General features: G+C 33.8%; 1 protein-coding gene and 1 pseudogene across 1 annotated transcript; both read left to right on the top strand.

The window, feature by feature from the left end:
• LOC125852267 (GDSL lipase-like) overlaps positions 1–9,592 on the top strand; it is an 11,182-nt pseudogene extending 1,590 nt beyond the window's left edge.
• A 2,116-nt stretch (positions 9,593–11,708) lies between these two features.
• LOC125852268 (GDSL esterase/lipase 5-like) lies at positions 11,709–13,885 on the top strand. The gene is made up of 5 exons (XM_049531999.1): positions 11,709–11,961; positions 12,053–12,174; positions 12,451–12,675; positions 13,291–13,555; positions 13,644–13,885. The coding sequence occupies exons 1-5, from the start codon at positions 11,709–11,711 to the stop codon at positions 13,883–13,885; spliced, it is 1,107 nt and encodes a 368-aa protein (XP_049387956.1).
• The last annotated feature ends 1,006 nt before the right edge of the window (positions 13,886–14,891 follow it).

Below are 14,891 nucleotides of genomic sequence, written 5' to 3'. Positions count from 1 at the left end.
GGGGGAGAGGGGGCTGGTAGGAGTGAAAAAAATGAAATTTTGAAGTTGAATTTTTTTTAAAAAAATAAACTTAAATTCTTTTGGGGTGGGTGGGTGGGGGGGGGGGGAGAGTGAGTAGTCTTTGGTGAAACCTGCACACCCCATAGTTCAGATATGAAATTCACAAAAATGTGATACTTCACTGTGTTTTTCACCACTAACTCTTAGATATTAGAAAACACACTTTTTTTGTAAACTACAAGCAGGAAATTGCATTTCAAACTGAATTATTTTCAGGGAGAATTAAACGAAGTTCATGCCATTGACTTCAGAAAAAAAAACTAGTCATTTTTGGTTTTATTTGGATGATTTGTAGTGGGAATGAGAAATTATTTAAGTAATTTGACATGAATGCTTTATTAAGACGTTCATTTTTTGTAAGAGGAGTAACCCAACTTATATATAGGCTCAAAACCACCGATCCCATCCGGACTTGTTTGGATTTTATTTTCTTACAATCCGAATATAAAAAATTCAAATGGAAGTTCTCATATCCAATCCAAACCGTCTGAACGTCCACCTGTACTTGCAAAATTCCCTCTTACACAAATATATTTTTGAAAAAAATGGAATAGTTTCCGCAACTTGATTAATTATTGTCACAAGTTCTCATAAATTGTGCATTACCATATTCCAAGATTTAGGAATAGGTAGAACATATACATCTTCAAAGAAACTTCACAAATAGCCTCTAACTTTACTTCTTTTCAGCATCAGACAAACTTTGTAACTTTGACCATTCAATTTCCATAGCGTTTTCCAACTCTTCACGAATTGCTACTGCTTCAGCATCATAACAAAATGTTGGTTTCCATTTGACAGGTTATAGATCTTAAAACACAGCTGAAATATTTCCAAAACGTGGCGCAACTGTTGAAGAAGAAAGTGGGTGAAACAGAGTCCAAACAGATCCTCTCCAATGCTGTATATATTTTTAGCACTGCCAGTAATGATTTCTTTGCCCCTTTATTAGCAAATTCGGCTTTTCCATATTCCGATACAGAATATATACAGATGATTATAGGGAATTTGACTTCTGTATTACAGGTACTAATGAATTTAATATCGATCTTTTTCTATTTCATTAAGTCTGTTTGGAAAGCCACCTGCTAATTGGAATTAATGTAATTACTAGGGTAGTAATTACACAGCCTAATAATTACACAATCTAGTAATTACACTGACCTGTTTGTTTGCCTCAGTGTAATTACACATGTTTTGTTTTGATGCACAAATGCAATCATAAAATTATATTAAATTTTAAAAATAAAAATTAATTATTTAAATTTTATACTAGACAAATAAGAAACTTTATAAATGATATTAAATTAAATATTTAAGATATATATTATTTTTAAAAAATATATTAATTAATAAACATATGTTCTTAACTAATATTATGAAAAAATAATTAATTTATTTCAATTGAATTGATCATAAAAACTAAAAGTATGAAGTTTCTATGAACATCGTGATATGCATGTTTAATAAAATATTAATATATAAATAATATGTCATAAATTATTAAAATGTTTGACAAAAAGATAATCTATCATGTCTAATTAAAAAATGACTTGCAATGTGAATTCAATATTACTAAAACAAATGAAACTGAAAAATATAACATAAGTTATATATTCAAATTATGCAAATGAGAAAATAAGCATGTCATAAAGAAATAGATAATACGAAAAAATTGCATTGAATCACGTGAAGTAAGGTTGAAAATGAGAAGAAAATGAAATGTAATAATAAAGAATAAAAAATAAAATTTTAGAAATTTTTAGAATAATAAAAAAAACATAAAATAATAGAAATAAAAAAATTAAAACAAGAAAATAAAAATAGAAATAAAAAGAAGAATCAGTGGTAATTACACCATGTAATTACCAGCAATTCACAGCCTCTCCCTGTAAATTGGAGAGTGTAATTACTCTCTGTCAATTACACCAATTACATGCTGACCAAGTAATTACATGTTCTACCAAACAGGACAGACAATGTAATTACACAAAATCCAATTACCACGATGGCTTTCCAAATAGGCCCTAAAGTGATTCTTCAAGTAAGAAAATGGAACACAGTTGAGTTATGAAATTCAAGAAAAAAATAATAGTAAAAATGTGTTTTTGACCATATCTCTTTGAATTAATGCAACAGGGAACTTACGAGGAGGGAGGGAGAAAGTTTGTGATACTTAATTTGGGTCCCTTAGGTTGTATTCCTATTGTTAAGGTTCTGAACCTTCAAAAAGGAGTTACAAATGGAGGAGGCCACAAACATGGCAAAAATGTTTAATTCAGTTCTTCCAAAAATGCTCAAACAGCTGGAGAAGCGATTGCCTGGATTTAAGTATATAATCTTCAATGCCTTCAAAGTATTAGCAGAAAACATTGCTAATCCAGCTGTTTGAGTATTTTCTATCTCATCGAACTCAAAAATCTAGTATCTTTATGTTCGATTATATATTGTGCACTGTTGATTTATGTAAGAATATGTATAATTTATCATACCACTGTGCCAGAAATCTCATGGCTCTGGCAATAAATTAAAATATGGTTCTTGAATCGTAATATTATGTAGAGAAAACACAGAGTAAAATGTTCAATTTTTATATAAAGAATGTGTCCTTAGTCTTAATTTACTTGTGATTTTGTTTTGTTTTGTTTAGGTTTTAAGATATCAGAGGCAGCTTGTTGTGGGACGGGTCCATTTCGAGGGATTCTTAGTTGTGGAGGGAATAGGCAGGTTTTTAAAAGAGTACGAGTTATGTAACATTAATGTGAAAGATGTTAGCAAATGCAGAAATAACAAAGCTTATGGTTATGTTAGTTAGAAGCTTCCAAAAGTTAGTTACTAGCTGATGACATGGCAATAGTTAGTTACAAAGTTTGTTAGAGATATTTTGTATTCATTCATAGTAAAGGTAGTATAAAAAGCATGTATGTATAGATTCACTGCATCAAGACATTAATACAAGATTCTTCATTCTTCTTCTTTCAAATGCTCTGTAAATTCTCCAAGTCTTAATCTCCATTCATGGAGTTATCATGGTATCAAAGCCCTCGATCGTGAAGGGTTAAACAACAAGTAGCTAAGCAAAAGGTGCTCAGATTCACCACTGATTCAAAGGTGAATTGAAAGGAAGCATCAAAAGTAAAGCTCAACAACAATGGCAAATGGAAGTGCATCTGAGGAGACAAGCACTGGAAATGGAACTTCAACTCAAGCTGTATTTCTAGTAATTGATCACAATCATCCGTTATTTCTTCAACACACTGATACTCCAGGTAGTTCTCTGATCTCTCTGCAGTTAACTAGTTAAGAAAACTATGCTTTGTGGAGTAGGTCTTTTAGGATTGGATTGGTAGGGAAAAGCAAGCTAGGCTTTGTAGATGGACGATTTCCTAAGTCCATGTTTGAACCAATTCTGTTTGATCAGTGGGAAAAGTGCAATGTTGTAGTATTAAGCTGGATTATGAATGTTGTATGACCAGTACTCCTAAGCTCTGTAGTGTATGCTTTAGATGCACGAAAAGTGTGGCTAGATCTGAGAGAGAGGTTTGATACAGTAAATGGATCTAGGATTTTTCATTTGCATAGAGAGATTCACACACTGGTGCAGGGTACTATGTCTGCTGCTGACTATCATTCTAGGCTAAGAGATCTATGGGACGAGTACGATGCTCTTATGCCTTGTCCTAGTTGTCCTTGTCCAGAGTCGAAGAAATTTGGTGAACACTATGACTATCAAAGGCTCTTACAGTTCCTTATGGGACTAAATGAGTCCTACTCAACTCCTAGAAGCCAGATTCTCATGATGAGTCCAATGCCAACACTTAACAAGGCTTATGCCCTTATTATTGACCAAGAGAGTCTGATAAATCTAGCTAGTTCTGCTTATAATAGCTCAGGGGTGATAGAAGGAACAACAATGTATACTCATACTCATAGAAGCAACACCTACAGTGGTGGAGCAGGTACATCTAAAAACTCCTTTCCAAGTGGAGCAGGTGGTTCATACTCAGGAGGATCTGGTGGTAGATATAGCAGTGGTGCTAGTACTTCTGGAGGAAGCTACAAAGCCAGGAAATCATTACTTGTGTGTGAGCATTGTGGGTGCAAAGGATATTCTAGGGAACAATGCTATAAGATTGTTGGATATCCTGCAGATTTCAAATCTAAAAGGAAGCCAAATATGTATGCTAATCAAGCTACTGTTTCAGAAGAGTGTGGAAATGACTCATGTCAATCAGGAGTTGGTACAGGATCAACTAGTGGTGCATTCTTCACTTCAGATCAATATCAGTAGATATTACACCTACTCATAAAGTCTGGAGGAGACAAGGTAGGAGAGCCTTCTGCAAACATTGCCACTGTTGCAAATGCATGTAGCTCTCTTACAACTTTATCTTGTAGTAGTAGTAGCTGTAGCAGTAAATGGATTATTGATACAAGATCCTCTCATCATATTACATCTAACATGGACCTTGTTGATAAAGCAAAGAAGACACTTTCTCATACAGATAATATAATACACCTACCAAATGGAAAAGATGTATCAGTATCTCATGTTGGAAGCTCTTATGTCATCATAAACAATTCCATATCTAATGTTCTCTTTATCCCTGAGTTCAAGTGCAACTTGTTGTCAGTTTCAAAACTCACCAAAGAATTACACTGTATGGTAGCATTCTTTCCTGATTTTTGCATTTTCCAGGACCTCTCCACAGGTCAGGTGAAGGGGATTGATAAATAGTAGCATGGAATCTACATCCTTCATGAAAAATCAAGTCACAAGTCTAGTTCACAGAAGTTAGTTCACACTACTGGTGTATCTCATGTATCTAATCAGTCTGTTTCTAGTGATGTTTGGTATAGGAGATTAGGACATGCTCCTATTGATGTAATAAGGAGGCATGAGTCTCTCAAATCCCTAAACTTCACAGATTGTTCTCATTGCACTGTGTGCTCTGTAGCTAAACAATCTAAATTTCCATTCCCTTTAAGTGTTCATAACATTACTGCTGTATTTAAATTGATTCATTGTGATCTGTGGGGACCTTATAAAATTCCTACTCACAATGGAAAGAAGTATGTTATTACAATTGTAGATGACTTCAGTAGATATACGTGGGTATTTTTGATTGCTTCAAAAGCTGATTCCATAGTTGTTATACAACATTTTCTTACAAGAGTTCAAAACTTATTTTCCACAAGTGTTAAAACATTCAGGTCTGATAATGGCTGTGAGTTCCTCAGTAGTGAGTTTCAAACTCTATTGAGTAACATGGGCATTCTACATCAAACTACTTGTGTGTACAACCCATAACAAAATGGGGTTGCTGAAAAAAAGCACAGAACCATTCTTGATATGGCAAGTGCTGTAAGATTTCAAGCCTCTATCNTTCAAAACTTATTTTCCACAAGTGTTAAAACATTCAGGTCTGATAATGGCTGTGAGTTCCTCAGTAGTGAGTTTCAAACTCTATTGAGTAACATGGGCATTCTACATCAGACTACTTGTGTGTACAACCCACAACAAAACGGGGTTGCTGAAAGAAAGCACAGAACCATTCTTGATATGGCAAGTGCTGTAAGATTTCAAGCCTCTATCCCTTTGAGATTCTAGGGGGGAGTGTGTTCTCACTGCTGTTTATATTTTAAACAGAATCCTTACAATATTACTAGGCTACAAATCTTCCTTTCAAAAATTGTACAGGCATCCTCCAGCCTTGTCTCATCTCAAGGTGTTTGGTTGTTTGTGTTATGCTGCAAGTCCTCAGAAACCTGATAAGTTTTCCGCAAGAGCTGTTCCTAATGTGTTTATGGGATACTCCTCCACACAAAAGGGCTATATTCTTTATGATATTCAAGCCAAAATGTTCTCTGTAAATAGGCATGTGGTGTTTCAAGAAGATTTATTTCCTTACAGACATCCCCAAGCCTCACTTAATGTTATGTTTCCAATTATGGACTATGTCTCTCCTGTTCCACCTCCAGTTGTTTTGTCTCCACCATCTTCCTCTGTTGATTGTGCTCGACCAGCCTCACCTGAGTCTACTGGTGTGATCCCTCCACCTACTGAGGTGCTTCTTAGAAGGTCAACAAGGTCCACCAAGCCCCCTTGATTGTTGCAGGACTTTGTTTCTAAGCCTAAGTCTACTGCATGTTCTTATTCACTAGCAGATCACTTGTCCAACAATCACTTGTCTTCAACACATAGAATGGCCTTGAGTGCTTACTCAGCTGTTTCTGAACCTAGTTCATTTAAAGAAGCTGCTAATGATCCTAAATGGAGATAGGCTATGCAAGCAGAGCTTGAAGCTCTGGAAACAATCAGACTTGGAGCATAGTGGATCTACCACCTAGTAAGAGGCCTATTAGCTGCAAATGGATATATAAAATTAAGTACTTAGCTTCTGGGGAGGTTGAAAGGTACAAAGCCATACTTGTGGCTAGAGGTTTTAGTCAACAAGAAGGGCTTGATTATGGTGAGACTTTTAGCCCTGTGGCAAAGATGGGGACTGTTAGGTCTGTGGTTGCTTTGGCTGCTTCCAAAGGCTGGTATATATATCAGATGGATGTCCACAATGCTTTCTTGAGTGGTGACTTACACGAAGAGGTCTACATGGACATTCTATGTGGTTTTGCTCGACAGGGGGAGAGTCACAAGGTCTGCAAACTCCACAAGTCATTGTATGGCTTGAAACAAGCACCTAGACAATGGAACCTGAAGTTAACTGAGGCACTAGTCCAGATGGGGTTCAAACAAAGTCATTATGACTACTCTCTATTCACACAGCAAAGTGGGAATGATATTGTGGTGATATTGGTGTATGTAGATGATCTTCTAGTCACTGGAAGCAACCACCAGCTTCTATGTAATACAAGACAGGAAATTCTAAATAAGTTCAAAATGAAGGACCTAGGGGAATTAAAATTCTTCTTAGGCATTGAATTTTCTAGATCAAACAAGGGCATCCTGATGACACAGAGGAAATATGCTTTGGAGCTACTGTCTGAAACTGGACTAGGAGGAGCAAAACCAGTTCATACACCTTTGGAGCTGAACAAAAGACTCACATCAATTCAATATGATGAGCATGTGACTGGTTCAAGTCCTGATCATGATAAACCACTTGCTAATCCTGCAATGTATCAAAAGTTGGTAGGAAAGCTTCTCTATCTTACTATGACTAGGCCTGATCTTGCTTTTATGCATAAGTTCTTAGCCAGTTCATGCATTGTCCTAAGGAGTCACATATGGAGGCAGCATTAAGAGCAGTAAAATACATCAAAGAAACAGTTGGTCTCGGTTTACTAATGCCAGCAGAACAAACTACCCAGCTAACAGCTTATTATGACTCTGACTGGGGGGCATGTCTTGAAACAAGAAAATCAGTTACAGGGTATTTAGTGAAGGTTGGAGGAGGATTAATATCATGGAAGTCTAAGAAGCAAGGGACTGTGTCAAGAAGTTCAGCTGAGGCAGAATTCAGGAGCATGGCCACTTGTGCAACTGAAATAACCTGGTTGATAGGCTTATACAAAGAGTTGGGAGTTAATATAACAGTACCAGTAAAAATGGTACGTGATAGCAAAGCAGCAATACAAATAGTAGCTAATCCTATCTTTCATGAGCGTACAAAACACATAGACATAGACTGTCACTTTGTAAGAGAAAGAATTTGTCAAGGAATACTGGAGACAGAATATATTAACACCAAGCATCACCTTGCTGATCTACTCACAAAGAGTCATGGACAAGGACAACACCATCTATTACTAAGCAATCTTGGAATGAAAAATATATTTCAACCACAAGCTTGAGGGGGAGTGTTAGCAAATGCAGAAATAACAAAACTTATGGTTATGTTAGTTAGAAGCTTCCAAAAATTAGTTACTAGCTGATGACATGGCAATAGTTAGTTACAAAGTTTGTTAGAGATATTTTGTATTCATTCATAGTGAGGGTAGTATATAAAAGCATGTATGTACAGATTCACTGCATCAAGATTCTTCATTCTTCTTCTTTCAAATGCTCTGTAAATTCTCAAAGTCTTAATCTCCATTCATGGAGTTATCAAAAGATTACTTATTTTTCGACTCTGTTCATCCCACTGAGCTGGCCTACCAGAAATACGCCGAATTTATGTGGAATGGATCGGAACTCCAGATGTCGTAGCACCTCACAACCTAAAATCCTTTTTCAAACATTTAAACTCCAGATGTTGTACTTGTAGCACCTCACAATTTCTACTATACGAAGAATAAACAATGTGAAACATGATGTTAAAGGAGCTTGATCTCTAGTAATTTTCTGTTCTTGTTTGTGATGAGACAATCTTTAGATTTGATGAGATAACTTCATATCTCAGTAGATAATTATGAATTTCAGTTTTTATTTTCAATACAATTTTAGACTTGACAGCCCATTAAAGTCGAATGCCTATCACGTCTCACTCTAATTTTGAGGCATATTGACAATATCCATATGCTTCATGGAAAAATATAAACAAATTTATCCATGTGCTTGGCACTTTATTTTAATATAATATACAACTCTTAAGTTGTTCTTGAAAAAAAATAATTAAAAGAACTTCTAGAAGCAAACATGCTACAATATGGTATAAATTAAAGAAATGATTCAGAATCAAGCCAAATCACAAGAGATATTATAGAAATAACGAAATCGGAATAAAACCCAATTTCATATGAATTATGATCTCAAAATGAATGCAAAGTACTCTCCCTCCCACGTTTATCTATCGACTATACTAAAAATAGATGTCCATTTTTTGCTTGTCCACTTTAAAATCAAGAGATAATGTATCACTTTGTTCATAATTTGTCCTTATTTTTAATTATAGTCATTTCTCAATATATGAATTTTCCAAAACATTAAATCTATTATATTCAAAGGACACTATAGTAAAATTATAATTTTATTATTTATTTCTCATTAAGGGTTAATAATGGGCAAGTAAAAATAACGGAGTATATAATTGTGCTCTACCTTAAAGAAAGAGCTTAGTTCACAACAATAATTGATGAAGTAACATATGCAAGATAAAAAGAAAACAATTGACTCCTATGTGGGTCATTTTCTTAATTGGTGAAAATGTAATTATCTTTTTGTCAATACATATTTACCAGTATATTTTTACGTAGTGATTAAATTAACAACAATTAGCTCATTACCATTTTAACGTTAAAAGTCTTTTCCATTCATATGTACACAAAACTCTTGCTTCGAGGGACAAGGGAAAGTAACGAAGACCCTCAATTTACTCATGATTTTGTCCTGTTTTGTTTAGGTTTTAAGATATCAGAGACGGCTTGTAGTGGAACGGGTCCATTTCGAGGGATTCATAGTTGTGGAGGGAAGAAACAGGTAAAAGAGTACTATGAGTTATGTAAAAATTTGAAAGATTACTTGATTTCCCACTCTGTTCATCCTAGTGAGCTGGCCTACCAACAATACATGGAATTACTGTGGAATGAAACGTCAGATGTTGTAGCACCATACAACCTAAAATCCTTTTTTTAAACTTTCAACATAACCTGATGGTGGAATTCTTTTGTTAATGCTTACTATAGGAAAGTAAAATATGAATGCAAAATTTGATGTAAAAGTGCTTGATCTCTACTGCTATTTCTGATCTTGTGTTCAATTTATGAAGCGTCAATCTTTAGATTTGATGAGATGACTTCATATATATCTCAGTCCTCATGCAATGAGCATTTTATATTGTGTATTCAATTGGAGAAGGATAATTTGTGATTGAATGTTCTTTGTTTTAAGTTACTTTGTTCAACAACAATCTTTATTTACGGGCTGCTCAATAAAATTGGTGATCTAAAACCAAAATGTGATGAGAGAAGTGGCACAATAAAGATGATGGAAAAGCCTTAAAATACTAAAAAATTAATTACAAATCTACCTTTAACTGAAAAATGGGAAATCCCCTGCTTTACCAACTTTAGTCAAGAGCCGGGCCGGCACTGATCAGATGTCATCCTTCGCAAATAATTGTGTTTGGCGCTTTAATTTAATAAAATATACAACTCTAATTTATTCTTGAAAAAAAATAATATTAAAAGTAATACTCTAATACCTATTTTAAGAAAAGGAGAGTTAGTAAGGTACACGTTAACTAACAATACATATTATTTAAACAATGTTATGGTATAAAGAAACGAATCGTGCCCATTAATCATTATTATTCAAGTGACTATTTCTCTGTGACATTTTATCCTAACTATAAGAACTTCTAGAAGCAAACATGCTACAATTTGTTTGGTATAAGAAATGAATAAGAATCACAATTAGAATCAAGACAAATCACAAGAAATATTATAGAAATTGAAATAAAATCCAATTTCATATGATTTATGATCTCAAAATGAGTGCAAATTAAAGTATTCTCTCTGGCCACTTTTACTTATTCACTGTACTAAAAATAGTTGTTCATATTTTGCTTGTCAAGTTTAAAAATCAAGAGATAATTTATCACTTAGTTCATAATTTGTTTATTTACTTAAAGTTAATAAACAAATTCTAAACTATTCATAAAGCGAACATAAAAATTCCTCGTTTGATTCTGCTTCCATTATTCATGTCTCATTATAGTTGTCGTGATCAGAGATTAGTGAAAACACTGAATTTTCAATGAATTGGACTTTTTATTTCTTTTAATTAAAATTTGCAATAAAATTTAAATGTAATTATTTACTTAAAGTTAATAAACAAAGTCTAAACTATTCATAAAGCGAACAAAAAAATACCTCGTTTGATTCTGCCTCAATTATTCATGTCTCATTATTGTTGTCGTCATCAGAGATAGTGAAAACTTGAAACATAAAAATGATTTCATTTTAAGCTTAATCCCCTCGCCCCGTTTTTTTTTTTTTTTGCTTTGTTCGTATACTTCATATTAAATTAAACACAAGTATTAAAGCTAAATATTATGCAATTTATTTTTTAAAATTTTGGAACATTTATTCGTAAAAAAAAAAAGTAATATTAATATTACGTAGTTTAATTTTAAATTTTTCAGTGTATCCATTTATCAAAAAAAATTGCTTATGTAATACTTGAACACCTTTCATAAAATTTCTATCTCAGCCACTGCTTCTAACCACCTTTTAACTAACTGAGTTAAGTCTGCGTATTCCCAAACAATAGAAAGGAGTCTTCCTTTCTTCTTTTTTAAAAAATAAAAAATAATTGAAGTTCATTTATTCAACTCGTGTGTGGTTATATCAACTTGCTCCTTGGTTTAACAAATGACAAAATCCTTGATGATGTATTTTCCTTATATAGCCATACACTTGTTATAATATATCTAAAAAGTATTTTTTTATAACCCCACCTTCCGTTAATTAATACGGTCATATAAGATGAAACCGAGGGTATATAAATGATTATTCATTTGAATATAAGAATTTACAACATGTTTTAACTTGTTTACTACCCAAAAATAATAGCCAGGCAGCCAACACATTTTCATGTCGAGTCGATAGTCGATGCAGACACGTTTTTTTTTTTTTTGAATCATTCTGCACACCTCTAGTACTCTCTCTTCTCTATGACTCTACATATATATATATATATGTACATATATTTCCAATTCTATGTAAATATAAACCAAACTAGTACTGTAATGAATTTGATCTCAAGCTTGTGCATCTTTGTTTTGGTGGCATATTTTGCCACACCAATTTTGTGTATTCGCAACCATATTCATCAACCACCTGCCCTTTTCGTGTTCGGCGATTCAATTTTCGATCCTGGAAATAATAACTACATCAACACCACTGCTACCTTCCAAGCAAATTATTTGCCGTATGGAGAATCATTTTTCAAGTACCCTACGGGCAGGAACTCCAATGGACGCCTCATTCCTGATTTTATCTGTAAATTTATTCGCATTTTGGTCAATTCTTGTGAAAGCATTTAATTGTGGAGGCTGACCTGAACATAATTATAATTAGTTGTATTTTGCAGCTGAATATGCTAATTTTCCATTTATTCCGCCATATTTTGAAATTGGGAAGAAACATTTCGATCATGGAGTAAACTTTGCATCAGGCGGTTCTGGTTGTTTGGCTGAAACCAGTCGTGGCTTTGTAAGTGACGATATTTCCATTAACTAATTACTTTTATACAATTCTTGTTTCAATTTTATGTGTCCTTTCTATTGACTCAGTATGAACAAGGAAAAAAAATCCTCATTTCTTTACTTCTGAGTCGAACATGTTACACATGGCTTACCTAGAGCGGTGCTCACCACAGGACAGAGAATAAAAAAAATGAAAAAATTACTTTTATGTAATTCTTTTTTGTTTTGATATTAGATGGGATTATTTTTTATTTTTTAAAAATGTTGGGTTTCTATTGGACAGGTTATAGATCTTAAAACTCAGTTGAAAAATTTCGAAAACGTGACACAACTGTTGAAGAAGAAAGTGGGGAAAACAGAGTCCCATAAAATCCTGGCCAATGCTGTATATTTTTTTAGCAGCGGCAGTAATGATGTATTTGCCCATTTAGCAGCAAATTCGACTTCTCCAAATTTCGATCAAGAATATCTACAGATTATTATGGGCAATTTGACTTCTGTTTTAAAGGTAATCAACTTAACTTTTCATCTTTTCTATTTCTTTTGATTTAATTTACCAAACACAGCTAGTTTTTTTTTTTTTTTTTAAAATAAATTATCTATTGATAAAATAAATCAGATATTGTTACTTCCATTTCAATATGTTGAGTTTTGGCAAGAGAGTAGTTAGATCTAGGCGTGTCAAATGGACAGATTGAACTAAATTTAAGTAGGTCAAAATCAATTGAGCTATTTACCTGCCCAATTGTTATTTGGGTTGAAATGACTTGGTCAAAATGAACTAGATAATGGTTCAAAGTTTCACCCGCCCAACTCTTGGGCAGTTTTAAAATTTCTTAGTTTTCTCTTATGGTTTATTTAATTATAGAGTAATTTATTTTATATATAACAATATTGAACATGTAAAGATGTTGAGGTCCAGCGGTATTAAAAGAAAATAGACATTTTTATAAAAATATTTTGACAACATTACTGATATGTCAATTTAGATTATATATCAGCCTAACGTTTAGGTCGGCTTAACAGGGCATGTCAAATTGAATTGGATTAATAAATGGGGAGGTCATTAACTGGCTGACGGATTCGTTTCTTTGTGCTTTGTTTAAATGAATGAATGCAACAGGGAGTTTACAGGGAAGGAGGGAGAAAGTTTGTGATGCTTAATTTGGGTCCCTTAGGTTGTATTCCCACTATTAGGGCTCTCAACTTTCAAAAGGGAGTTACAAATGGAAGTTGCATGGAGGAGGTCACAAACATGGCCAAATTTTTTAATTCAGCTCTCCCAGAAATGCTCAAAAAACTAGAGAAGCAATTGCCTGGATTTAAGTATACAATATTTAACTTCTTCAAAGTGTTTGCAGATAGCATTGATAATCCAACAAAATATGGTATGTTCTATCTCTTCAAATTCAAAATCAAGTATTTTTATGTTTGATTATATATTATGCACCGATGATTTTGTCCTGTTTTGTTTAGGTTTTAAGATATCAGAGACGGCATGTTGTGGAACGGGTCCATTTCGAGGGGTTCTTAGTTGTGGAGGGAAGAGGCAGGTAAAAGAGTACGAGTTATGTAATAATGTGAAAGATTACTTGTTTTTCGACTCTTCTCATCCCTCTGAGAAGGCCTACCAAAAATACACGGAATTATTGTGGAATGGAACTCCAGACGTTGTGGCACCTTACAACCTAAAATCCTTTTTTGAACTTTCAACATAACATGATGACAATTCTATTAATTGTTTGTTTGAGTGGTTGTTACATATTGTTTCATAATGTATTGTATTGTGTTGTAATGTTTCGTAATTTATGTAATGTTTTAATGAATACAATGGTTTACATTCTCCGTTGTTACATAATGTTATACATCAATAATTTGAATGATAAACCTACAATAATAGAAGGGTACGAGGTAGAGCTACTAAATAAAGGTAAGGTAAAGTCTAAGATATAATTACTAAATAATAAAAGGAAAAAGGAAAAAGTGTGGAGCAATTTCAGAAGTTTGTGTATGATAATCTGCCGTTTTATTGCAACTAGTACGAAAGTGAATGTCGACTATTATTGGTTAATAATGCAGCAAGAAACCAAGAAGAAGCATCGAAAGGAGGCTCTGAGATTAAAAAATATCACGGTGATGCTCGGGAGATATTAGATGAAAAAAGGGCCGGAAATAAATCCCTCGTGGTTGATAAAAGTGGTGTCCACGATCAGGTAGTTGAGGCACGAAATTTCAAGTGTCAAACTAAAGAACATTCTGGACATCTCTTAGGCAGAGCAGTTGCACACGAATCAGTGTCAAATTCAGAACTTCATCATTGATACAAGCTCCATAGGAGCATCTTTCATAATGTGGATCAACTTAGAGAAAATGAAAACTGCTTCTTATTGAAGACGTCAGTGTGTATTTATATACAATCATATGGCTAAACTAACTAACCTACTCAACTAATTAGTTATATAGCAAACTAACAGAATCAACAACTAACATGCTGACTCAGCATATAATTAGGATTGGACAGTAGCTAAGTTTTAACACCCCCCTCAAGTTGGAAGTGTATTTCGTACATCCAACTTGTTAAGAATAGCTGAGTGTTTAATTCCTGTCAATGCTTTGGTCAAGACATCTGCGAGTTGATCCGAAGTAGTGACATGATAGAGGGTCATGAGGCCATCATGGAGCTTGTTCCTTACAAAGTAATAAGGAGGCATGAGTCTCTCAAAT

Source organism: Solanum stenotomum, unplaced genomic scaffold (assembly GCF_019186545.1).
Source record: "Solanum stenotomum isolate F172 unplaced genomic scaffold, ASM1918654v1 scaffold33167, whole genome shotgun sequence".
Taxonomy (NCBI): domain Eukaryota; kingdom Viridiplantae; phylum Streptophyta; class Magnoliopsida; order Solanales; family Solanaceae; genus Solanum; species Solanum stenotomum.
This window is presented reverse-complemented; position numbering and strand designations above follow the sequence as displayed.